General features: G+C 44.5%; 1 protein-coding gene and 1 non-coding gene across 3 annotated transcripts in view; one reads left to right on the top strand and one right to left on the bottom strand.

The window, feature by feature from the left end:
• Positions 1–419: 419 nt before the first annotated feature.
• On the bottom strand, positions 420–526 carry LOC129518077 (U6 spliceosomal RNA). Its single transcript, XR_008666118.1, has one exon. It is a non-coding gene; the product is annotated as a U6 spliceosomal RNA (small nuclear RNA).
• A 13,114-nt stretch (positions 527–13,640) lies between these two features.
• IGF2BP1 (insulin like growth factor 2 mRNA binding protein 1) overlaps positions 13,641–26,039 on the top strand; it is a 41,337-nt gene continuing 28,938 nt past the window's right edge. For both annotated transcript variants that reach the window (XM_055331295.1, XM_055331306.1), the window contains exons 1-2: positions 13,641–13,815; positions 15,013–15,073. In XM_055331295.1, the coding sequence (XP_055187270.1) occupies positions 13,641–13,815; positions 15,013–15,073 (236 nt within the window). The remainder of the gene's footprint in view (positions 13,816–15,012; positions 15,074–26,039) is intronic.

The raw sequence follows: 26,039 nt of genomic DNA on the forward strand, positions 1-26,039 counted from the left end.
CTTGCAGAAATACCTACAATTGAGATTATGTTTAACTTTTTTTTGGCTTTTTAAAATATTTTATTTATTTATTCATGAGAGACAGAGAGAGAGGCAGAGACACAGGCAGAGGGAGAAGCAGGCTCCCTGCAGAGAGCCTGACGTGGGACTGGATCCTGGGTCTCCAGGATCACGCCCTGGGCTGAAGGTAGGAGCTAAACCACTGAGGCACCCAGGGATTCCTTATGTTTAACTTTTCAAGAAACTGTCAAATTATTTTCTTTTTTGTTTTCTCTTTCTTTTCCAGGGGCTCAATAAAAACTTTTAATTATACCTCAGAGACTTCATACAGTGCAACAGTGAATGGCCACTGATAATGTTCACAAGAGTCCACTTTATCAAATGTCAACTGCATCAAAAATATGGAACACACACACACAAAAAATATGGAACACTTCATGAATTTGTGTGTCATCCTAATGCAGGGGCCATGCTAATCTTTTCTGTATCATTCCAATTTTAATAAATGCGTGGCCAAAGTGAGCACTGCCAAACCGTTTTCTGAAGTGCTTATAACATTTGACATATGAAATGTCTGTTCAAATTTTTTGCCCATTTTGTGGGGAGGAGGTTGTTTGTGTTCTTGATATTGAGTTTTGAAAGTTCTTTACATATTTTGGATACAAGTCCTTTATGAGATGCATGATTCACAAATATTTTTCTCCCAGTCTGTGGCTCATCTTTTCTTTCTCTAAACAATTATCTTCTAGAGGCAAGAGGTTTTTTTTTTCCTTTTGGAAATTTTGATAAAACCCAATTTATCAGTTTGGCTTTCTGAATTTTGCTTTTGGTAGCATATCTAAGATATCTTTGCCTAACTCAAGGTCACAAAGGTTTTTTCTTAGAAACCTTATAGCTTTTGGTTTTACAGTTAGATATATGACCTAAATGATTACATTTAAGTATATTGAGTTAATTTTTGTTTCTGGGATGGGATGTGGAAGGAAATCTATTTATATTTGCATATATACCTAATTGTTGCAATACTATTTGTTGAAAAGATTATCCTTTCTCTGTTGAGTTGTCTTTACACCTCTGCATAAAATAAATTGTAATGGGGTGCCTGGGTGGCTAAGTTGGTTGAGTGTCTTACTCTTGATTTCGGCTCAGGTCATGATCTCAGAGTCCTGGGATCGAGCCCTGTGTGGGCTCCGTACTCAGCAAGGAGTCTTCCTGAGGATTCTCTCCCTTTACCTCTGTCTTTCCCCACACTCTCTCTAAAATAAAAATAAATGAATCTTTAAAAAAAATTGTAATATATGTGTGGGCTGCAATAGGATTTTTATTTACTTAATTTTTTAATAAAAAATTTAAAAATACTTTATTTTTTTAAAAGATTTTTACTTTTAAGTAGTCTCTACACCTAATGTGGGGCTTGAAATTACAACTCTGAGATCAAGAGTCACCATTCTCTACTGACTGAGCCAGCCAGGTGCCCCTGAAATGTTTTATTTTATTTTATTTTTTTAAATTCTTTATTTGAGAAAGAGAGGGAGAGAGAGAGAATGCAGGAGCAGGGGGAGGCACATAGGGAGAGGGAGAAACACACTCCCTGATAAATGTGGAATCTGAGGCAGGGCTCAATCCCAGACCCTGAGTTCATGACCTGAACCGAAACCAAGTCTGATGCGCAATTGACCACGCCACCCAGGTGCCCCTAAAATATTTTATTTTTAAATAAACCTAACATGGGGTTACACCTTACATGGGGTTCCAGCTTTCAACCCCAAGATCAGGAGTTGCATGCTCCATGGACCCATTCAGCCAGGTGCTGCATACACTATGATTTTTATTTTATTTTTTTTAAGACTAAAAGAAAAGGTTTTATTTATTTATTCATGAGAGACACAGAAAGAGAGAGGCAGAAACACAGGCAGAGGGAGAAGCAGGCTCCATGCAGGGAGCCAGATGTGGGACTCAATCCTGTAACCCCGGGATTACACCCTGAGCCAAAGACAGATGCTCAACTGCTGAGCCACCCAGACATCCCTGCATACACTAGGATTTTTAAATGCTGACATAAGGGCAAGAGCAAGGACCTGAGGTCCAGGACAGTCAGATTGGAATTCTGGTTTTGTTGCCTGTCTATGGCTTAGTTGACCTATAAAATAGAAACCACGAAGCCACCCAGCTCAGGTGTTTACCACATTTTACAATATCCTCTCTCTTTTCTTTTCTCTTCAGCTCTCCTCCCAGGCAAAGTGCCGGAACTAGGAAAGCTGGTCCTAAGGAATGTTTCTCAAACCTTAGGCTCCCCAGATCCAGGATCTCAGTAGGAGGGAAAGAAGGTGTACTGGTTACAGTGGTGTCCGTAAACTAGTTCCAGTCAGTTAGGATATCTAATGCAAATCAGACATTTGCTCCAGGCAAGACTGAATGGACAAATTCCAATTCCAAGTCCTTTTACTCTTGGTGGGAATAATACAAAGTCTTTTTTTTTTTTTTTTGGAATAATACAAAGTCTTGCCTCTTGTGTAGAAGCTCTGCTTTGCCACTCAAAATGAGAAGAATTTACAACTTGGTCAATGGAATTTTTTGATGGGCAACAATTTTCAAAACACTGGGCTCATGGAAAAATAATAAAGGAGATCTTAGTTGGTGAACATAATGGAAACACCTCGCTTAGAGAAGGGAAACAACATGGATCGTTCCCTGAGGTTTCCAGTGTGTTGAAAGGCGTGATCTCACAAGAACCTCCCGGACTGATGAGGCAGAAATGGGCTTCACTCTTAGAGGTTTCAGTGAATGCACCCGAAAACAAAGATGCTCATGCATGGGAGTTGAAAGGAGCAATATATCTGCAAGATCCAGGACAGGAGGGGCAGGTGGGCATCTGGGTACTTGCTTCCTGTTTACCATGCTGGTCCTGAGTTTCAGTACATACCATCTCAGTTTATTATGAATACATGTATAATTAATCAGACCTTTAGCTAAAGTCAAGCCACATCCGTGATTGATCAAGGGTGAGTTGCAGTTAACCCTCAACACCGGTTGCTAATGGAAGGAGATTTCTGGCTGCAACAAAATCTTGGAACAGAAGATGACCTAAAACTCTTCCCTATTTAGTTTGTAAAGGTATTCTGGGGTGATTTATTTGAATATCCATTTGACATTTTTCTTAAGTTTGTTATAAAAACATAATAATCTAGAAATCTTGAAAAATATAGCCAAGTCAAGAGAGAGAGAAACAGGAAAAGAGAAAGAGAGGGAGGGAGAAACAAAGACAGGAATAGACAGAAATCCACTAATCTCAAAGCCAAAGAGTTAGTATTAACAGTGTTTTTCAGACTTTTTATTATTTCCATTAATTTTTGTTATGAACTATTTATATTTAACAAAGAGAATGTAAACTGTACATGTATAGTTTAAAAGAATAAGAAAACCAACACTTGTGTGGCCACCACTCAGACTGAGAACTAGAACATCCATCTCCAATGTCTTTGAAGTGCCCTGTGAGCCCCTCACAATCATCCTTATGCTACTTCCCAGAATTAACCACGTTCTGGAAATTTTTAAAATTTATTTATTTATTTATTTATTCATGAGAGACGCAGAGAGAGAGAGAGAGGCAGAGACACAGGCAGAGGGAGAAGCAGGCTCCATGCAGGGAGCCCGACGTGGGACTCAATCCCAGGACTCTGGGATCATGCCCTGGGCAGAAGGCAGGTGCGTTCAACTGCGCTGAGCCACCCAGGGGTCCCATACATTTTGGAATCTTTTCTTTTCTTTTTCTTTTTTCTTTCTTACTCTCATTCTTTCATTCTTTCTTTCTTCTTTTTTTTCTGGTAAAAGCTTTATTCTTTCCATTTGGTCCACAGCTTGGGAGAGGGCTCCATTGTGGTTAAAAAGCTGCCAAGCAGCTGCAGGGCTCTTCCTTCTCTTTAAACTTCAACCTCAAAAAAAAAAAAATAAATAAATAAATAAATAAAATAAAATAAAAATAGAAAAAATAAAATAAACTTCAACCTCTTCTGGATGCATCCCTAAACAACACAATGTTAGTTTTGCATATTCTTGAACTTTTATAAATGGAACCATAATGCACATATTCTTTAGTCTCTAGGTTTTTGTTTTTGTTTGTTGGTCAGAATTGTGAAATTAACTCACCTTGATACACAGAGCAGAAGTTCCTTCATTGTGATTGCCACCAAATTTCATTGTATGACTATACCCAGATTTGCTTAATCCACTCTCCTTGGAGGTGGGCATTTATAGGGTTTCTAAGGTTTGTTATTGTAATGTAAGCAATGGGGCAGCCTGGGTGGCTCAGTGGTTTAGCGCTGCCTTCAGCCCAGGGCCTGATCCTGGAGACCCGGGATTGAGTCCCACATTGGGCTTTCTGCATGGAGCCTGCTTCTCCCTCTGCCTGTGTCTCTGCCTCTTTCTCTGTCTCTCATGAATAAATCAATAAAATCTTAAAAAAAAAAAGTAACGTAAGCAATGCTGCTATGAATATTCTTGTACACATTTCTAGGTATCCATGTGCAAGAGTTTCTGTAAGGTAACTTCTAGTCCTTAATGTACATATAGCTTTGGTCATTGTGTTTAAGATGGTTCCAACTGCACAGATTTTATGAGTACAAATACTAAATTTTGTGATGTACTTTTTTTTTAACTTCTCCTAAGTTTTTCCTTTTTTGTTTTTGTTTTAAATATTTATTTATTTGAGATAGAGTGAGTAAGAGTGTGCATGAATGCAGGAGTGGGAGGGGAAGGGGCAGAAGGAGACGGAGAAGTAGACTCCCTGCTAAGCAGGGAGCCAGAAGTGGAGCTGGATCCCAGGACCCTGAAATTATGACCTGAGCTGAAGGCAGCTGCTTAACCTACTGAGCCATCCAGGCACCCCTTTACTATGATTTTTAAAAACAAAAAAATTTTTTGGCCTTCCAAAATATCGACAATAAAAGACTGAACAGGGGCTCTGTGCACAGCAGGGAGTCTGCTTGGGATTCTCTTTCCCCCTCTTCCTCTGCCCTTCCTGCTTTTCTCTTTCTCTCTCTCAAATAAATAAATAAATCTGTACAAAAGTATACATAAAAATTTTTGAATTTTAACCATTTTAAAAAAATATTTATTTATTTGTTCATGAGAGACATACACAGAGAAAGAGAGGCAGAGACACAGGCAGAGGGAGGAGCAGGCTCCTTGTAGGAGTCCAATGCAGGACTTGATCCCCGATCCTGGGATCTCAACCTGAGCTGAAGGCAGCTGCCCAACTGCAGAGCCACCCACGCGTCCCAATTTTAACCATTTTTAAGTGTGTTAAGATTCATTGGCATTAAGTACATTTACATTGTTGTGCAATTATCCCAGTATCCATCTCCAGAACTTTCTCCTCAAGTTGAAACTCCATAAACTTCCCACCTCACCCTCTCTTCCCAGGCCCTGGTAACCACTATTTTACTTTCTGCCTCTATGAATCTGACTATTCTAAGGTATCTCATACATATTTATCCTTTGTGTCTAGCTTATTTTACTTAGCATAATGTTTTCAAGTTTCATCTACGTTGCAGCTGGTATCAGAATTTCCTTCTTTTTTAAGGCTCAATAAAATGTTTTATATATTGGATTTTTGTTAGGAAAATTACTCAAAAGTGCAACTTCTAAGTCAAACAATATGAACTTTTAAAGGTTTTTATTATCTTAAGTTTGTTCTCCCACACAGCTGTATGGAGTATTTTATTTCACTATATTCTTGCTAGTAATGAGTATTATAAATCAAAAGCAAAAAAAAAAGCACTTTGCTATTTTCATGACCTGCTTAAATTTGACTTTAATTTAGCCTGTTATAAAAATTGGTTTGCCTTCTCCTTAGTGTTCATAGCTGTATTGATAGGTAGGTATTCAATAAACATCTATTATGGGGAACGGCTATACCAGTCATCCTGGGAATCAGTGAGATGGAAGGTTGTCTGGGGGTGACACTTGCTTTGGATGACATACAAAATAATAAATCTTTCCATGGTTAATGGGGTGCTAGCTATAGTCCCAGAAATAAGACCCTAAGCGAGCTGTTGGCAGGAAGTGCATGTGGACTATCCCTTGAGATTGTCATCCTGATTGGACGGCATCAAGAGAGATAAGGATAGCAAAGGTTTGTGCCAACTAACTCTGATGGTTGATATCGACTGCCTGAAGCCTTAGGGGAGAAGAACTCCAAGGCTACATAACCAGACAGAAGGGAAAGAGGATGGTTGTGAATGGACATCAGGCACAGGACAGTCACGGGTATGAGACTAGAGAACTACAAGCCAAAAGATACCCCTTGGTTGCTCTTCTTGATGTAGACCAATCAGCCTTTTGAATGACTGAATTTACCTGTATTTAACCTGATGATTGTGGAGTATAGTATTTACAAAAATAAAAACGGGAAAGAAAAATGAGAGAGAGAGAGAGAGGGAGGGAGAGAGAAAGGAGAAAAAGAAAAAGCACTAGGGCTGAACACAGCATTTTATTTGATTACACTGACCATGTCTTTCTAGATAGTATCAAAAGATCCTTACTATGTATTTTTGGACACCTGTCAGCACTGTGTTGGACTCCTTGGGTGATATATAGGCTTTGCCCTCAAGGATTTGATACACAAAATGCTAATAACAAAATCGGTTATAAGCAACATAAGACGCGGAAAAATGATACAAAGAAGTAAAAGTTTCTAGTGAATGTTAGGACAATAAATGCTGGGAGAACAGGGAGCTCTGTGGTCTGAATCACAAAGACATTCACCTTAATAAATGCAACAAGCTTTTCATTTTGGTGTATAAAATAACTCTCACATCTCTGTAGCCTTCCACTTCACCAGAAGTAACAGTTTGAATGATAGCAAGTTAGTGATAGAGGGACAGGAAAAAGGAAAAGGAAAGGAGTGAAGAAAAGTATAGAAAGTTGGTATAGGTATATTGATTAAAAAGAGGAAAGAAATGAGTTGAGGGTCAGAGGACCCAGAGAATAATAAAAAGGGGAAGAGAAGTAACAAAGAAAAAAGAAAAATTAAAAAGAGGGTAAAGGTAAAGGGGGAGGAGGAAAGGAATTGACAGTGTCGGGAGTAGGAAGAAAAATGGAGGAACAAAAGGGGGGGAGAAAGGGGAGGGGCGGTGGGAGGGGCAGGGAGGAAGAGGAAGATAGGAAAGGACATCATGAACCTCATTTCAAAGCAATTTAGAAATAACTCTAGTATTTGTTTCCTCCATACTTTGTAAACATATTTTAGGAATGAAAAGAAAATAATAAAAATGCATTCAATAATTTTGCATATAAATGCTTACCAAATGCTTTCAGGTTATGTTTAAGAATGGAAGTTAGGTTGTGTCAATAATAATTCTTGAAAAAAAAAAAAAACATTCTTGAGAGTGTTTTTGGGAGAGGTAAGTGGACCAAAACTCTTTCTCGATTATTAACCCATGAAAATCAGAAATCATTTTTAGAATTATATCTTAGTCAAACAACCAAAATAATATTCCATTAGTCTGGGTCCCTTCTCTTTGTAGAACTGGTTTGTTTTATAAAGACAGATGAAATGTTTTTAATGAGCATTTTGGTGATCAGATATTAGTGAAATAGTATGTGCATATGATTTTTAAACTTTAATATAAAAAAATTATAGCAGCATCCCCCTGTAAGCACTATGAAATATTTCAGATAGCTCCTGAAAAAAAAAAATCCTAACTAGAAACAAGAGTAAAAGTAATTAATCTTCTCATCAGGAATAAAATTTTAAACAAGCAAACAAAAACAATTTGCTTCCTACACATATCTTTTAGTTTAAAAAAGCATAGATGTAGCTAAAACTGAATTAACTCCATGCAGTTTGATGTTGTAACTGATGCATTTTGAATTAAAATTATTTACATACTTAGAAACTTTGTGGATGTCAAGTACCAAAATTATCTTATTATTACTATGTTCACTTTAAATAATATTGAGGTATGGATTCTCTTTCTTTTGTTGCTTTTTACAATTTGTTTTATTTTGGAAAACAACATTTCCTTGTCTTTTCTTGAATTATTCCTTGAATTATACAATAAACCTGGGACTTATTTTGCATTTTGTGTCAAATAGGGACTAAACAAAATTGTTCATTATCTTTTAACCAAATGACTTTAGAGTGAAAAAAAATGCAAAAGGCAATAGTCATGTAGGGTGAGGAATGTTATTGACCATTTCTTGTACATGTGTCAATAGGGCTAGTGTGGTGTAGTTTAATTTACTCATAAACTGAATTTGGAAACATCCATTTTTAAAAAGTTAACAAAATAAACGATTCCCTTCCTTATCTAAAGGTTTCTACATTGCAAACCCGAGCCAAAACAAAACACTGAGCGGTTTTGTCACACAGGCTGTGTGACCCATAGAAAAACAGATGATTGTTCTTAAAGTTCTTTTTTCTCTTTGAGTCTTTTCTATCTCTGGAATAAACACATTTCTTCTTAAGGTCTTAAACATGGAACACTTTTCAATAATAATTTGAAGGAAGAAATTTTCCTTTTTCTGCTCACAATTCCTTTACATTTTATGAGTTATCTTACACACATAATTATCCTTATTTGTTTGACAGGAGAAAATGCTTCATGTGCTTTTAAATTGGGACTAATTTACACTTTTTCAAAGTTTATAGGCATTTAAAAGAACACACCAAGACTTCAAGTTGCAGGAAGAAACAAAATATCCCAAGGCAGTAAGAAGGAAAAAACAAGCAAACAACAGCAAAATTAATAAAACTCAAGCAAACAAAAAACAAATTCCTCCAAGAACTGTGAAATTTAAGTAGCCCTGTGTCAGTAAATGTGAATTTTTTTCTTTATCTATATTTCATAGAAACTGTGATTCTGTTTCAAAACTGATTAGGATTTACTAGAAAATAAAATACAAAAAAGTTCTATTTTAATATATTTCCTTCCTAACTGTTTCCCAATTTTTTGTGTCCTCTCTTTTGTAAAATATGCTGAACTTTTAAAATAGAAAGTCATGGATAAATGTAAGATTAGAAAAGAAGTATGTATATTCTGGGGATTTATTCAAATGAGCTATTTTAAGAGAGGAAGAAGTTGTATGCCCCCAAATACCTATTCAGCACTACTTACAAAAGCAAAAAAAAAAAAAATTTTTTTTGATGTAACATGTATCTAAAAATAACGATTAATGATTAACTTAAATCTACAGGACAGACTGTTGTATGTTGGTGAAAGATGATAGTTATGAAAATTTTCAGGCAGCATGGGGACTACTTCTGGTTGAACAGCAAGTGAAAAATGAAAATATACAAATAAGATAACGAAATCTAAAACTATTACCCATGGACAAATATTGGGAAGAAACATTTAAAAATAAAACTCATATTGTATGACAAGGGAATTGCTGATTTTCTCACTTCATATTTCCACTTTGTTAGAAAAGTTGTTTTCTTTTATTTGTTTTTTTTTTTTCCCCTCTCTCAATTTGTATGTTCACCTTGAAGGAAAATGGATCAGAATTCCATCTTTAAAATGGAGTCAAGTTTCAGGGTTTCTGGATTCAGAGAATTGAATCCTGTAACTAGACCAAAACACTTCTCCAGGAAAAATGAAGAGGAAGGAGGGAGAGGAAGAGGAGAACAAACAAAACAAAACAACAAAAAAATCCCAAAGATAATAAATAGGTGGCATAAAACAATACAAATAAAGATGTGATTAAAGAAAATAATTTCTCCTGCAGCTATATTTTTAATTCTTACAAAGTTTAATTTTGTACTGATGATTATTAATCTTTCCCAAAGAAGCTGTGTAGGACAAGAAAACAAAACAAAAAAAAAGGAAAACAAACACAATGTTTATTAGTTGTCTTCAATAACAAAAGAAAGGGAGAAAGATAGGAAAGGGGAATGAGAAATTGTGGCACTCCAAGTTGGCCCATTCCTATCCCTATCCTGGGAATGTGAGTCTTGACAAGAAATAACCCCACTCTCAGGTTAATTTTAGTGCTGGACTCACTTAGAGGGGGCATGAAGCACCAGTCAACATGATTCAGTGCCCCCAACCCCAGCCTAAAATAGCCAGATCACTGAGGCAAAACTGATTTGGGGGTTAAAAAGATCTGCATCTCACCCCAGCTGTCTCAGCTCTCTTGTGTTCTTGCAGCCTCTGACTATACACAGAAGCTCTTGGTGGGGGTGGGGGGGGGAGGGTTAGAATTCAGTGGAACATCTGATTTTTTAAAAAGAACTAATCAGTTTCAATTTAGTAATAGTTGGTAAATTTTTTATTTTCACAAGTGTCTATTTTCTCCCTTACTGTCATCTTAAAACATCTAAAAGAAACTAATTTCAACTAACATTTAGATTTCTTTTATATTTTTTAAATGGGAAAAAATTCTGAAAGTGAACTGAATTCAGTGATTACTTTTACAATTTTTGTTTCCCTTTGAATCTAGGCTAGGAAAAGGTGGGCTGCATTTCACAGGCGTTTTAGAGGTCTGGATGGAAATTTTTTTGTGGGGTGTAACTTGCTTTTGTTTTAGGAATAAAGAGATAGAGTAGTGGGCATGTTCCCCAGGGAGAAACCCTGAGAGGTGCTTCTATTAATTCTTAAGAGATTTAAATTAAATGAAGGAAACAGCACAAAGTTTGTGGGAACTGCAGTACCTTGCCTAGGACCCTCTCCCTTGTTCCCCAATAAAACAGAAGATTTCAGGAGATTGGGGCTCCTTTTTAGGAAGAGGCCAAGGAATACAACAGCCTTTCTGAGACCATCTTTTAGCCCTTTCAAAAGTCCACACACATCACCAAGAAAAGTCCCCGGGCAACAGACACACATTCTGGCAAGATTTTTTTTTTTTTTTCTTCTCCTGGACTCTCAATTTTCCTCTGAATTCTCTTTGCTCTGCAGTTTGTATTAGCTGGTTTTTTCATTTAAAAAAATGTTTACTGAATGCCTACTATGTGGTAGACACCGTTTCCAGCACGTTGGTTTGTGTGAAAATTATGGTCTAAGAGCTGACTAAATATTGAGAGTCAGAAACGGTGGGGAGGGGGTCGCAGGAGGTGTGGGGGGTGGGATCCAGATGTCGCCCACCTTCTTGCAGAGAAAACATTCTTTTTCTACTCAGCAACTAACAGCTCATAGTATTTTCTGTTGCCCCATGCAAAGAAAAAAAAAAAATCACAAGCCCCCAAATCCAACAAACACGTGGCTGGCTAGAACAAAACGCGGATTTGGAGAGTGGGTTTTGAAGGTGGTGGAGATGGAGAAACCGAGTTGGAAGCCCTCCCCCCACGCCCAAGCCCCGTTTCTGTGCAGCGCGCGGGGAAAACCGGGAGGGGGACAAAGGTGCGGCGTGTGGTCTTTTAACTCCCGACTTTTTGAACGGTATAAAAATCGTCTGGCAGAGGAGCGGTGCGCCCAAGTCGGGAGTCAGCTCCCTGACTCTGCAAACAAAAAAATAATAACAAGGAAAAAAAAAATCCAAGGCATTCATATCAGTGCAGCCAACACGTGTTGCGGAGTCGGCCCGGGCCGCAGGCGACTGAGACAATGGGGTCGGGGACGGGGAAAGGGAGTGACCCCCTTCCTCACCTGCCCTCGCAGCACGCGTGCCCCCGACAGAATTGTTTCTCCCACCCGCACAAGCCAGAGCAAAACCCGAGCTTCCGCCCAGTCCAGGGAGAGTCTGGCATTACTGGGGGTCCACCCCCTCCGCCCCCCGCCCCCGGGCAGGGGAGCTCCGGGGTCCCCGGGCCGCGCTCCCCGCCATCCCCCGCCCCCCGGCGCCGGCCCAGCCCCCTCCACTGGAAACTCGTTGCCCTCGCCCGCCACTCGGCCCGGGATCCTGGTTGCGCGTGGACCGCGCGTCCCGCTCTCCGCCGCCTCTCCTGGACTCCGAAACGCGCGGCGGACGGCCCCCTCCCCCACCGCCGAGACGGGGTGCGCCCGCCCACGTGTCGCCCCTTGCCCAGTCGGGTCCGTCCCTCGGGCTCCCGGGGCCGGAGGATCCGGAGCGAGTTGGTCAAAGGCGAGGAAAGGGACCAGGGCGGATCCGCTTCCCCCTCCCCGGGAACGGGCGGGGGAGGGGCCGCCGCCCCCTCCCCGAAGCTCCCGCCCCTCGCTTCCCCGAGCGCCGAGCGGAAATTACCCCCTCCCCCCGCGGGTCTGACCTGGGGACGTGGGCGGGGCCTCGGCGCTCGGCCCCCCGCCCCCGGCCCCTCTCCCGCCTTCCCGCCCGGATCCGAACGCGGCGCCCCAAACAAAGTTCCGAGCCCCGAACCCCGCGCCGCGAGAGCCGCGGTCGCCGGGCTGGGTGGGGCGGGCGGGAGGGGACTCCACCTGTCTGCCCCCGCGCCCGGGAGGGAGACGGGGAGCGCTCGGATCTCCGCCCGGTCACTCCCTCCCGGAGACGTCCCCTCTGCGGTCCGCTCGGGTCTGCTCCCGCTACCACTCCTCTTCCTCCCCTTCACCCCTCCCTCTCTCCTGGGGTCAGCTTGGGCCGGAGCCGCGCGTCCCCCCAGGACCCCGGGACGGTGTCGTTCGGCAGCCGAGCCCCGGGGGCGAGCCACCCTTCCTTCTCCCGTGGGAACCCCGAAACGCGGTTTCCTGCGGAGCCCTGCTTCCCAGCCGCGGTCCCCCGTGTCCCCAGCTTCCCGGTCCCGCGCTCGCAGGGTCCTTCGGTGCCGGATTCCCGGAGGCAGGGGAGTCTCCCGGGGCCGGGGCGGGCGAGGCCGAGACCCCTCACTTAAAAATCTAGGGGAAGAGCGCCTTTCTTTAAAAATCACCGGCTTGCGCGACCCCCGCCTGGAGACCCCAGAGTCCTCGGCTTCTCTTTGTCTATCTCGGCCGTTCCCCGCCTGTCAGTCGCTAGCAGTTAACCGGGGGTAGGGTGGGGGAACTCTCGCCCCCCACCCCCGCCCCGACCCCCACACGAATAAAAAAGAACCGCACATTTCACCCATAAAGAGGTGGGAGATTCTGGGCCCGACCACCCTCCCCCAGCCGGGCCCGGGTGGGGGGATGGGTGGGGGCGGGGCGCCTCCCTAGGGGCCAGATTCTTGCCAAGGGGGAGGGGGCAATTAGAGCTTCGGGAACGCGGCCCCCACCGCCCAGTTCCCCGCCCGGGGGGGGGGGCAGTCGAGTGCCCCCTCCCTTCCCACCCGGGGCTGGAGATCGGTGGGCTGGGCCGGGCCGGAGGGCCGGTGGGCCCAGAGGCGTCGGGGGTCTTCCCGAGCTGGGTGGGTGGGGGCTTTCACCACGTGGCTTCGCCTTTTTTTTTTTTTTTTCCGCTCCATTTTTTTTCAAGTCGATTTTATTTAGAGGCGGCGCCAGGGCGGCCGCGGAGAAACGTGACACACCAGCCCGCTCGGAGGGGTTTCGGACAGAAGGGAAGGAGCAGCGCCGCGTCGTCCGCCTCCCAGCGCGCCGCGGGCACTTCTCCCGGGCCTCCCCGAACTCTCCCGCGACCTCTGCGCGCCCTCAGGCCGCCCTCCGCGCCGCGGGCTCCGGACAACTTCAGGGGTGGGGTGCAAAGAAAGTTTGCGGCTGCCGCCGCCGGCCTCCCGCCTCTCGGCCTAGGAGGCTCGCCGCCCGCGCCCGCCCGCTCGGCCTTGCCAAGGGACCGCGTCCCGCCCCGACACCGCCACCATGAACAAGCTGTACATCGGCAACCTCAACGAGAGCGTGACCCCCGCGGACTTGGAGAAAGTGTTTGCGGAGCACAAGATCTCCTACAGCGGCCAGTTCTTGGTCAAATCCGGCTATGCCTTCGTGGACTGCCCCGACGAGCACTGGGCAATGAAGGCCATCGAAACTTTCTCCGGTAAGAGTGCGCCCACCTCCCCGCAGAAGCCAGCACGACGCCCCCGGCTCTCCCCCTCTCCCTGCCCGCCAACTCCCCTCGGTCCCCGGCCTGCGCCGCTTGGCCTCGCCATCGACCCTCCGCCCGCCTCTTTCGACGCCCCCTGCATCCCCCCGCGCGCCCCCCGCGCGGAAATCGCCGGGACCCCCCTCACCCTTTCCTCCCGGCCCGCGCGGAGGCCGGAGGCTTTCGGAAGGCCGCCCCTGCCCCCCACCGACGGGGCGGGGGCCCCCCTGGCTGTGTGTTTGTGGGGGTTCCCACTCGGGCGGCCCCCGACTGGGGCGTTACTCCCCTGTCCACCCCCGGGTACCCGAGGCCGGACCCCCTCCCCCCGCCCCCCAGCGCGAACACCACCCCCACCCCACCGCCAGCTCCCTCTCCTCGGCCCTAGGCCTTTCCGGGCGGGGAAGAGGTCCCCGCGCCGTCCCCGAGCTCCCCGGTTCCCAGTGGGACGGCAGCCTTCGGGCGGGACCGGAGAGGAAGGGGGGTCCCGCCTCCCGCCCTGGGCCTGGGCTTGAGCCATTTTGATTTGAAAGTGGGGCGTGAGCGGGGTGGCGCGGCGGCGGCGGCGCCGGGTCGCCATGCTGCTTCCCGAGACGCCCAGGCTGGGCCGAGAGGCGCGCGCCGCGGCCGCCGGGGACCCTCCCCGCGGGGCCCCGCTCCGCTCCCCCAGGGCCTCGGCCCGCCACCGGCCCCGACAGGTGAGCGCCTCGCCGCCCGGAGCCCTTCTCTGCGGCCGCACGGGAAACTAAAGTTTCGTGCTGCACCCCTCCCCCGCAACACACTTTGGGAGCACCGAGGAGCCCTTTCTCTCCCCGGCCCCTGCTCCCCACCTCCGGGGGCCGAGAGGCAGCCCGCCCCCACCCACGCCCCGGTCGCCCCCCGCTTCCCAGATCGGGCGCCCGCGGCCATCCACGACCCAGGTGACCTCGGCGAGAGAACAGAACAAAACGAAAATTCACAAAACACAATAACGAATTTATAGATTTCCACCATTCCCAGCGCGACCGTTTCGCGTCCGGCCACGGAACCCACTGCCTGGATTCCTAGGCAGGTCTCTGATCACAGTAACTCCTGAATTACCCTCTCTATCCTTTTCCCACCCCACACCCCTGTTCAAGATCTTATATTGTCTTTTTTTTTTTTTTTAATCTTTAGGGAAAGTCGAATTGCAAGGGAAACGCCTAGAGATTGAACACTCGGTCCCCAAAAAACAAAGGTAGGAAAGGGCTCTTCGACGAAGAAGGGAGGCAACCTGGGGGCGCTTAGAGGTTGTGTTTAGGGGTCCATAGTGTCTCCAGTGGAAGAAACCCATTACTGGTCTTCCCACCCCCAACTCCGGATGTTGGGGGCAGGGAGGGAAGATTGGCTAAGATCTTGTAATGGGTGGTTTACAGCTTGTAAAAAATAAGCAGGGGTTGGGGTGGGCTGAGAGATGGTATTTGGAGAGGTAAAAGGGAAAAAAAAAATCAATAGAAAAACCTTGTGGAGTTTGTTCAAGGTGTGTGGGGCCATTTTTGTGGGAAGCTAAAAATCTTTGAAGAGTTGCAACTCGACATTTCTGCAACTTCTAGCAGGCCTCCTTTTTTCTCTTTTCCCCAACCCGTCCTTTAGCATAATTCTTAAGTGGTTGGGGCGGGGGGTCCCGTTGACTTCCTAGGGGAAGTGAAATGAATTCCTGCCCCCAAAAGAATTCCCTTATGCTTGTGTTATATGTGTTTCTGCAACAGGCAAGGGCATTTTTTTTCCAGACCCCTAGCCCTAGTCCTTCACATCACACGCCCTCCCCTCCCAACTGGATTTTGCAAAGAATATGCTTTGGCTGTGCGATCCTTTCCGAGCCCCCCTACCCCCACTCCTTCAGTCCATTGTTATAAGGGGACCATCTGGGGTGAGAGCTTTGTGTTCAGGCTGTGAGCTGGGGCTCTTTGGAGGGTCTAGAACTCCCTGGATGAATTGTGAGAGAGGGAGATTGAGACAGAGTGTGTGTATGTGTGTCCCAATACCTTCCTACTCATTTAAGCAAAGTGGGGTATCTCTATCATGGTATCCCTAAATCTGGTTCATGGTGGCTTTCAGATCTTTCATTGAACTCTGGCTGGGAAGTATAGGGGCAGAGTTTCTGCTTTCTCAAATCTGACTTTAAACATGTTGACAGTGAAGAGTTTTCCCTCCTGTTGCTGCCCCCAGGAAATCTTTGATCCTCCTGTTCTCTCCCCCATCCCCTCCCTAGGTGTGTTCTCCCTCTCATTTCAACTAGAAACTTGCTGCATTTAGAATAATCCTGGCTTTTTCTGGGTGGGAAAGTGGAGGTGGGTGGCAGGTTTTTGGGTTTTGTTTGGTTTTTTTTGAGCCTGTGAAGTTTAACTGTAAAGTATAAGTGAGATAAAAATCGGTGCAGTAGGTTTAGCTTGAGATATTTTAAGTAACTTTGGAACTTCCGTATCCATAGATGATCAATATGGCTTGTAACTATGTTTATAGAGCCTGTGATTTAACCCCAAATGCTTCAAATACTCTTATTGGAAAGGCAATTAGAGTTAGTAGTAAAGAGGCAATAAAATCGGAAGGAAGAGAAAAAGTCTTATTTATTATTTTGAAACATTTCCTGGAGATGGGAATGAGAGAAACATACTGACACCAGTGGATTTATTGAGAAGACTGGATATTTGAGCTAAAAGCTGAGCGTTTGAAATATGTTGATGAGAAATGTCCAGAATAACTGGAATTCTGACATGTGGGATTTTTTTTTCCCTTTTGCTCTTCTGGATGGTTTAAATTTTAAAGGGAATGAAGTGAAAGCAAGAGAAATTGCAAAATGTGATGAAATGGGACCCCAAACATTTATATTTTAATTTCCATGGTGCTCTGTATTTATGGATCTTTTCCCCCTAAGCCATCTGCTTGCTTTCAAGCCATTTTTAGGCTTCTTCTTGTTCCCTCCAAAATGCATGACTTAGGGCGCTTTTGAGTTAGGAAGGGGTGGGATTTGTAAGAGTGGGTACAAAATCTTCCTTTCCACATCCATATTAAATTCCATCTTTTGTGTGTTCTCTCTCCTGCCCTGAAATAATTTTTTGAGCACACTGAGTTAGTTGTGTGTGTGTGTGTGTGTGTGTTTGTGGGGTGGTTGAGAAGGCACTTCATTTTTCTAGAATGAATCAATTTTTGAAGTTTGAGGATTTTAAAAAAAGTTTGTTTTCATGAAGTCAGTTTGCTCTATCATTTTGTGTTCTTTGAAGGAAGCATTTTGTGGTATGTGTTCTTAGTCTGTCTGAAAACTTTCTTTAGTTGGTCTGTTCCTGGCTTTTTCAATCTCATGGATATATAGACCAGGAACTAGTTAATTAACTATGACTAATATTTTAAGGAACATGAACAATTGTGTATTTTATATATATGTGTGTGTGTATATATTTATATACACTCTTGTTTTCACTGTTTGAAAAAATAGAAGCAACTTTTGGATACACTCAGTTTCAAATGAGTTATGACTTTAAACATTTCTAAGAGATTCATAAAAATCTAATAACCTGTGTTCCTGTTTTTTGTTTGTTTTTGAGAGGGGAATTAAACAAAAGGTAATAAGCAGTTACCTTAGCATCCTCTGACTTTGAACTATTAATTCATTTTGTTCTAACTTTGTATCTGTTTGATATAGTTTGTACTTTTTAAAGAACCCAAAAGACTAGCACATGCCTTGAAACTGAGAACATTAATTTGATATTTTAAATGGATGATATTAAATTTCTCCCACCTTCCCAAACTCTCTTAGACAATGTTGGAATTTTGGCCAACAGTTTTGTCTTTTGGTTGAGAATTTGTATATATTTACTGTCAAATATTAGGGCACAGGGAAAAGCCAAAAGCAGTTTGAAAACAATTGTGGAAAGGATTTGTCTGTGTTTTATTTTGAGAGATGGAAGAGTAGTTAAGGTGGGGGGGGTGTCCCATTTTAGACTTGTTTATTTTGGGAAATGACTTGCTTTTTAAAGGAATTGAACTTTTGTTTCATTTGCCACTGTGCATGCCTTTTTCTAGAGGAATGTGACCTAAAGATAGCATACATACTGTAAAGTGTCACAAAATAAAAGGTGTTAAGAAAAAAATGCAAGAGATGTACTGCATTTCTCTGCATGAAATGTATTCGACTTAAATGACTGATTTTCTTAGGCAGGTTAATGGTGGTTCTTTCTCTAAGCTGACTTAAAATGAGGTGGGCTGAACACTTTCCCTTAATTTTCCAAGTATTTAAAAACAAAAGCCAAAACCAGAAATTGGTGTCAGAACCATAGAAGTGTAAGAACTCTCAGAAAATACTTAAACTTTATTCTGAGTTTACAGTTTAATTTCCTAAAGTTAGCAGCTTTGAAAATCTGTGTGATGGGATGTCTTGTATGAGGCAAAAATATTTTTAATTTTAAATGATTTGCTCTGAAGCAATTGGATCACTAAATGTTTTTAAAACAAGCAAAAAGATGTTGCTTTCAGAAATGGATTTGTCTTTAATGAAATTTGTTCTTAGGGGCTGAAAATGAACTATAAGGAGGGGGTTAAGAAGCAAGGGAATGTCTAAAAAAAAAACAAAGGAGTAAAAAAGTGGAGTGGGAGGATTTTCAGGCACTTTACTGGTTGTAGTTGATAGATCTGACCTGTATTTAACTAGTAAGCTTAAAGTAGAAACAGTTTATGACATTTTTAGTAAAAGTTTTTCTTATTAGGTTTTTTCTTCTTTTTTTTTGCTTTTAAATAAACTTAACAATGGTTGCTTCTTAAAATTTTCAGCCCTGTTTGGAGGGAAGGTGGAAATTCGCTCACATTTTAATTCCTACCTAGAAAGTAAACCTTACAAATTCATAAATTAATGTTTTCCTCACTGGTAGGGAATCCCTTAACTTGTTATCATTTAGTGCACAGTATTTCAAGGTATTTTCCTAAAGGCAGTGTATTTGTCCACCGGGAGAGTGGTAGGTTTCTAGAACGCTTTATTTTCTGACCCAAAGTAGAAAGATGAAATTTTATTCTAATGCTTTCTCAGATGGAGAACTGTGGAGGAAAGGCTGGGAAGAATTGTAATTCCCATCACTAATTTATTCAAAGTATAGTTAACTGTTCCAAATGTAAAGTTTTAATGGCACAGCTTTTGGTGGAAGAAGAGGAAAACATTCTTATAATTATGTTTCAGAGATGAAATACATGACATTAGCAATTGGAAGAATCTTGATTCAAGGGTTCTGAGCTTCTAATCTTTTTAAATTACCTTAATATATGTCATTTGAATCTATTTTATGTGTTTGGGTACTTTTGAGGCTTATTTTTTAGGGTTTATTCTGAACTTGAGTGTGTAACAGTTGACAAAGATACCATTGAGATAGGCTAGTGAGTATACAATTTTAAAAAAATCAGAAAAAAAATTTCAGATTTGGTTTAGTTGAATGAAAAGGGGGGAAGGAAGCCCAGCAAGTGCTGTGTGAAATTTGGAGGTTTTTTTATTTTATTTTATTTTTCTGAAGGTGGACACTGGTTATATCTCTGGTTTTTGTATGGGGGATGGTGGTAGTGGTATCATTAGAATAAATGTATGAACCAAAGGCGTTTGAAGAACATTTTGCCAGCTGTTAGGATTTGAATTCCGTCTTGTTCGCTCCCCATCCTCTTAAAAGATTCTTAAAATGTGGCTAATGCCTTCCAGAAAGTGCAGCTTAGAATTTGGGATGGGAGTGTTAGGGAGGAAAAAAGAGGAGGAAAAAAAGTAGCAGGGGAGACTGGAGAAATCAGGCGAGTTAGTCCTGGGTTGGAAATTCCAGACCGGGGAAGAAAAAGAGAGAGAGATGGGGGTTGGGGTGGAGTTCCCGCTTCCCTTTAAAAGAAGCGGCTGGAGGCGCCCGGCGACCCACGGGAGAAGGGGTCGCACACGGCAGCTTTAAAAGACGGTGGGGGACTGGGCGCCGGGCAAGGCTCCTGCTGCTGTCGGACTTGCCTGCCTTCCCTTCCCCTTTTCAAAAAGCAGAGAAAGTCGCGGAGGCGCTGTAGGCGCTTCCTGGAGAGCCCGCGGCGGCCCCGCTGCCCTGACCCTTCCCGGCCCGCAGCTGCTCCGGGCGGCCCCCCAGTCTCTGCCCGCTCCACGCCCCCGCGCCCCCCGCAGCCGGGGGGGTTCCCGGCAGGGCTGCCTTCCCCCGGGGTCCCCGAGAACCTCCGGCCGCGGCGCGCCCGCAGACAGCTTCGCCCCGGTCCCGGTCGCCCCAGATCCCCAGCCTCGCCCACGTGGAGCGCTCCCCGGTTGCTGGCGCAGCCCTTCCGAGCACCCCGCCTGTCTGCAGACCTTTCCATTCAAAGGCCAAGGCGAGTGGAGAGGGTGGGAGAGAGAGGAGTAAGGAAAAAAGAGTATGGGAGGTGGAGAGAAAATGGAGGTGCATGTAGTGGTTGCCCTCTCCCAGGAGCTGAGGCCCCTCCCTTGGCAACAGGGCACAGAGCTGGAAGAGTTAACAGGGTCCAGTAATCTTTAGAAAATCGCCTGCCTCCATGTCCCAAAGGCTGATTGGAATAATAACAAAGGAACAGTTACCAGAGGTTCTAGGGTGGGTTTTTTATTCGTGTTGTAAAAGAGAGACAACAGGTCCTCCAGGGGGGCCACTGACTGGGCTTGCAAGAGTTTTCTGGGGTCCCAGCCAGTGTCTGACTCCATGTTAATGTCAGGTTTGCACACCATTTCCACCTGTGCTGAGCACATTTCCTCTCCTCCCCCACACCTTTTAAAATGCCTGTCAAAACAAAAGCAAGAAAAGGTCTCAAAAAAACAGGCACTCAAGAGAGCGCATGCCCCTTTGGTTACTGATAAAAAGTTCGATTTGGCTAGAAAAAGATCATACTGGGGGAGCGTCTGTGATAACATACCACTGCAAGGAAGACAGTGCCAGCAGAAGATGTTCAGTCCCAAGTTTGCTAACTCCATTCCAATAGAAAAGCTTGAATGTTCCCTCAGATTTTGTTCAGAGTGGGGGCTCTGCTTTTCTAGTGAGTAGGAGGGGTCATCCTAGTATGGAACAAGCAGAGCCAGCTTCGTAAGACCTCCTGTTTGCAGCTAGTAGGTTTGCAATAAATAGTTTATGAATGAAGGCACAACAGGCCTTTTTTTTTTTTTTTTAAGATTTTATTTATTTATGAGAGACGGATTGAGAGGCAGAGCAAGAAGCAGACTCCATGCAGGGAGCCTGACGCGGGACTCGATCCCGGGTGTCACGGATCACACCCTGGGCTGAAGGCGGTGCTAAACCGCTGAGCCACTGGGCTGCCCAGGCTTTTTTTTTTTTTTTTTTTAAGATTTTTATTTATTCATGAGAGAGACAGAGGCAGAGACACAGGCAGAGGGAGAAGCAGGCTCCATGCAGGGAGCCAGATGTGGGATTCAATCCTGGGTCTCCAGGATCATGCCCTGGGCTGAAGGTGGTGCTAAACCGTTGAGCCACCTGGTCAGCCCTGGCATAACAGGCTTTAACCCTAAACACAGACCACTGAAGTAGTGTGTGTTGATTGTGGGCAAATCACAGGAGAAAAGTAGATCTGGCCCTCATCATTTTAATACAGTTGGAGAACACCTGATTACAAAACACGGAAATATAACTTCACAGAACACATGCCACCAGCCACCAGAAATGTAGTCCTATCACAGAAGTCCAGTCTTCCAGGATTTGATGTTCTGGTTGTAGGGCAGAGAGCACAGAGTATGGCAAACCATTAGTGGTAACCTGGTTTTGAATTAAATACAGAGCAAACAGCTGGATAATAAGAAATTTGGCTGGTATGTCAAGGTGTTTGCAAGATGCCTAAGGACAAGTTTGATTATTAGACAAGTGGCATTTTGGTGGCCAAAGGCATATAAGGGACCTGTCAGAATGGGTGGATGTGAATTTTGCTCATATTTGGGAGAAGGGTGTGGAGATCTCTGAGTGGAGACAGAAGTGGAGGATCTCTTTCCTATACCGGGTCTGTCCGGTGGGATTCTAGTCAGCCCCCTCAATATTCCGGTAGGAAAAGAGGGTGAAGGAAAACTTCAGTTTTTATTCATTTTGAGTAAGTTCCATTTGAAAAATTGGTTCTTCATCCAGATGTTTTGACCACTTGAAATGGAAAATGTTAAGTGTGAGTGAAATTTGATTGGATAGTCAGTTGATTGGATGTAGTTAGAAATGGATGCAGAGGAGAAATCAGGATTCAGGAAAAATGGTGTAAAGGTCGTTTGTGGGGTCTGAGCACTTTGGCAGCAGTAGCTGGGTGGACAGGAATCTTTCTGATCTTTTGAGGCTCAAGGAGGGAGGAAGCTCTATTAGGTCAGGGTCTCCCGACCTACCCTAGGTGCCTCCTTCCATCGTTTTAGAGGACTATGGAGGAAAGGTCTCCCAGGAGAGAGAGAGCTCAGGGTTTAAAAGCAAGAGCTTTGGAGTCAGGCAATGACCGAAACTGCAGAAGTTAATCTTCTTAAGCCTCGATTTCTGTAACTGTGAACCCGTGTTATTACACATTAACTATTATTATTGCTATTATTTGTTTTAGATACGACCTCTCTGCCTCCTGTCTTTGTACTGGGGCAGCTTGGGGCATAATCTAAGGCCATGGGTACGGTGTTTTAAGGATTCTTCTGTGACTATGACATGTATTTTTTGTGGAACAATGATGAATAGGCATACTGAAGGGGATTTATGTGTAGGATGCTTTAATGACCTGTATGCTGAAAGGAAAAGCCACTTTTTGGGAGAGGGAGATGAAGCTCACCAGGGCAATCTCCCCAGAGCCCTTGGGTTATGGACTCCATCCTGTCAGACAAAAGACTTGAAGAAAATGCATAAGCGTGGTGGAGAATGTTCCTCAAGGGAGGGGGCCATATACTCTGTTGCTTATGCCCTGAACCCAGGCCAGATGAAACTTCACACTTAGGGGCTACTGTAAAAGGTAGGGTAGGGACTCTGGGGAAAAAGGAACCACCTTAATTCTGCAGATGAGGTAAGTGTTATAAGAATTCAGAATGAGGGATGCCTGGGTGGTTTAGTGGTTGAGCATCTGCCTTCTGCTCACATCGTGATCCCAGCGTCCTGAGATCGAGTCCTGCATTAGGCTCCCTGCGGGGAGTCTGCTTCTCCTTCTGCCTGTGCCTCTGCCTCTTTCTCTGTCTCTCATGAATAAATAAATAAAATATTTTAAAAAATAAAAAAATAAAAAGTTCAGGATGAAGGGGACTCTTGAGTCCTTGGGGGTCTGAGGAAGGAAGAAATGAGAGCAGCTTCCCCCACCTGGTGGGAGATGGGATGTTTGCCTTGAGGTTCAGCTCTTGGTAAGCTAACAAAGTAGCCTTTCAGAAGTTGGGGATCCCTGGATGCCCAGGAAGTGCCTACACAAATTGTTTCCCTTCCTGTGCCCTTGTAGAGGGCAAAGCCTCAGTGGCCTCCCTTTCCCTTGTCCCCCAGACTAGAGAGAGAACCCACCTTGACGTCCGCTTCCTCTTTGGGCCCTCCCCGCTCAAAGGGTGCACACACACCCACTCAAACAGACCTCTTGCCCCTTTTCGAAATTTCAGTCTAGGGACTAAGGATTGAATCTCCTCTTAGTGGGGTGGAAGAGGAAGGGCTTCCAATCCGGATGTGGCTTTTGGCCATTTAACAGGCTTGTGACTTTAATCAGTTACTATAAAGGGTTTTACAATTAGTTTATGTGGAATGATGTGTGTTGCCTCTTTTCTGGAGTGGTGTCTGGGATTGCTAGGGGCTCCTTAACTTCCCATGAGGTACTCTGAAGATGAAGAGAACAAAATGAGGGGAGACAGGAACTCAAGTGGGGGCTGGCGGGGTGGAGTAAACTTGGTGAGGATGTCTGTTCGGAGCTAGAAATATTTATTCTGCTTCCTCCTCCAGGTCTCTAAGTTGTTTGGGAGGAGAAGTCCAACTATAATAGAGCAGTTGCTTTGGCAGGATTTGGAGACAGAACCCGAAATTAAAGAGTAGAGATGATCCTTCGCAGACCAGACTGTTGGTGGCTACAGCCAGTGTGTTCTGAGCAGAGACTAGACAGGGAATGTGGGCTTGGGGAGGCAGCAGCATTCGGAAGAATATTCTCTTGACTCCTTCTGTCGAGTGTCCATACCAGCAACTTCTTTATTGAATGTTAAAAGAAGGGAAAATCTAGCTGACTATAGTCATTTTATTTAGAGGGTTTTCCTGCTTGTGGTTATTACCATTTGATTCAAAGCTGCTGCTCCTGGCTTTTTAGATTGAATAGGGTAGAGTGATAACCTGTCCAGAATCACCTGGGGCAGACAGGTGGAATATGATGATCTTCATAAACATACTATGTCTCTGAGATATATTTTTTTCACTTTCCTACTCTTGCCCCTCACTATCTTGAATGAGTAGTTTGCTAAATTTAAACTTCTAACTAGAGGAAGAATGGAGCCTGTCTAGGCCCAGGCTCATTTGCTCTTTTTAAAACATCCCATGGTCAGCAACTTTAGCCTGGGTATGGGGGGGGGGCGCGGGGGGGCACTTTGCCACTCAGTCATTAGCAAATTTTGCAGGGGGGGGGGAGGATAGATGTTAAAGATACATATTTACAGCCAAATCCCACATAAGGAAATAGTTAACAAGATGTACAGACTGGTGAGATAGCATTTTGCTGTGAAGTTTGGTACCTCTCATGGTGTATTCGTTCATTCATGCACCCGTATGTTCACTCATTTTATATATTCAGAGTCTACTATTGTGTGCCATGCCCTCTGCCAGGTTTTAGAAATAAAATGTAGAACAAGTGAAAGACCAGTCTTAAGAGTGAAGATGGAAGGAAATACAACTTATCAGTTCATTTTTCTCCAGGAGCTTTTATTTTATTTTTTTTAAAGATTTTACTTATTCATGAGAGAGACACAGAGAGAGGCAGAGACATGGGCAGAGGGAGAAGCAGGCTCCATGCAGGGAGCCCGATGTGGGACTCGATCCTGGAACTCCAGGATCATGCCCTGAGCCGAAGGTAGGCGCTAAACCACTGAGCCACCTACGCATCCCTCTCCAGGAGCTTTTATATTTAAACTTTTCCCTTAATTTTAAGAGAATTTTAAACTAAAAAAATTTTGAAATTAAAAAAAGTTTGAGAGAGCGAGTGAGCAAGACAGAGCATGAGCAGGGGGGAGGGGCAGAGAGAGAAGCAGACTTCCTGCTGAGTAGGGAGCCTGACGGTGTGGGGCTTGATCCGAGGACCCTAGGACCACGAATCTAACCAAAGGCAGAAGCTTAACCAACTGAGCCACCCAGGTGCCCCAATTAAAAAAAAAAAACAAACCTTTAAATTAAAAATAACTTATCTATATATTTATTTAAGTAATCTCTACACCCAACGGGGCCTCACAGTTACAACCCCCAAGGTTGTAATAATTGAGTGCTCTACCAACTGAGTCAGATGGGCACCCCTAAATTAAAAATAATTTTAAGGGGCACCTGGGGATGCCTGGGTGGCTCAGCGGTTAAGCGTCTGCCTTAGGCTCGGGTCGTGATCCTGGAATTCTGGGATCGAGTCCCACATCGGGCTCCTTGCGTGGAGCCTGCTTCTTCCTCTGCCTGTGTCTCTGCCTCTCTCTCTCTCTGTGTCTCTCATGAATAAATAAATAAAATCTTAAATTTTTAAGGGGCACCTGGGTGGCTCAGTTGATTGAGCATCTGCCTTTGGCTTGGGTTATGGTCCCTGGGGTCCTAGGATCAAGCCCCTGGGTCCTCCCTGCTCAGTGGGGAGCCTGCTTCTCCCTCTCTCTGCCCTTCCGTTTCGCCCACTCTCCACATGTGTGCAAGTACTCGCTTGCTCTCTCTATTGTGCTTTCTTTCTCTCTCAAATTTTTTTTAAAATATTTTACTTATTCATTCATGAGAAACAGCGAGAGAGGCAGAGACATAGGCAGAGGGAGAAGCAGGCTCCTCGCAAGGAGCCCAACGTGGAATTCGATTCCAGAATCCCGGGATCATGCCCCAAGCCTAAGGCAGACACTAAACTGTTGAGCCACCCAGGCGTTCCTCTCAAGTATTTTTAAAGATTTTAATTTATTTATGAAAGAGAGAGAGAGAGAGGGAGAGGGAGAAGCAGACCCCCACTGAGCATGGAGCCTGATGTGGGGGCTCTGTTCCAGGACCCCCGGGATCATGACCAGAGCTGAAGGC

Source organism: Nyctereutes procyonoides, unplaced genomic scaffold (assembly GCF_905146905.1).
Source record: "Nyctereutes procyonoides isolate TBG_1078 unplaced genomic scaffold, NYPRO_anot_genome, whole genome shotgun sequence".
NCBI classification, from domain to species: domain Eukaryota; kingdom Metazoa; phylum Chordata; class Mammalia; order Carnivora; family Canidae; genus Nyctereutes; species Nyctereutes procyonoides.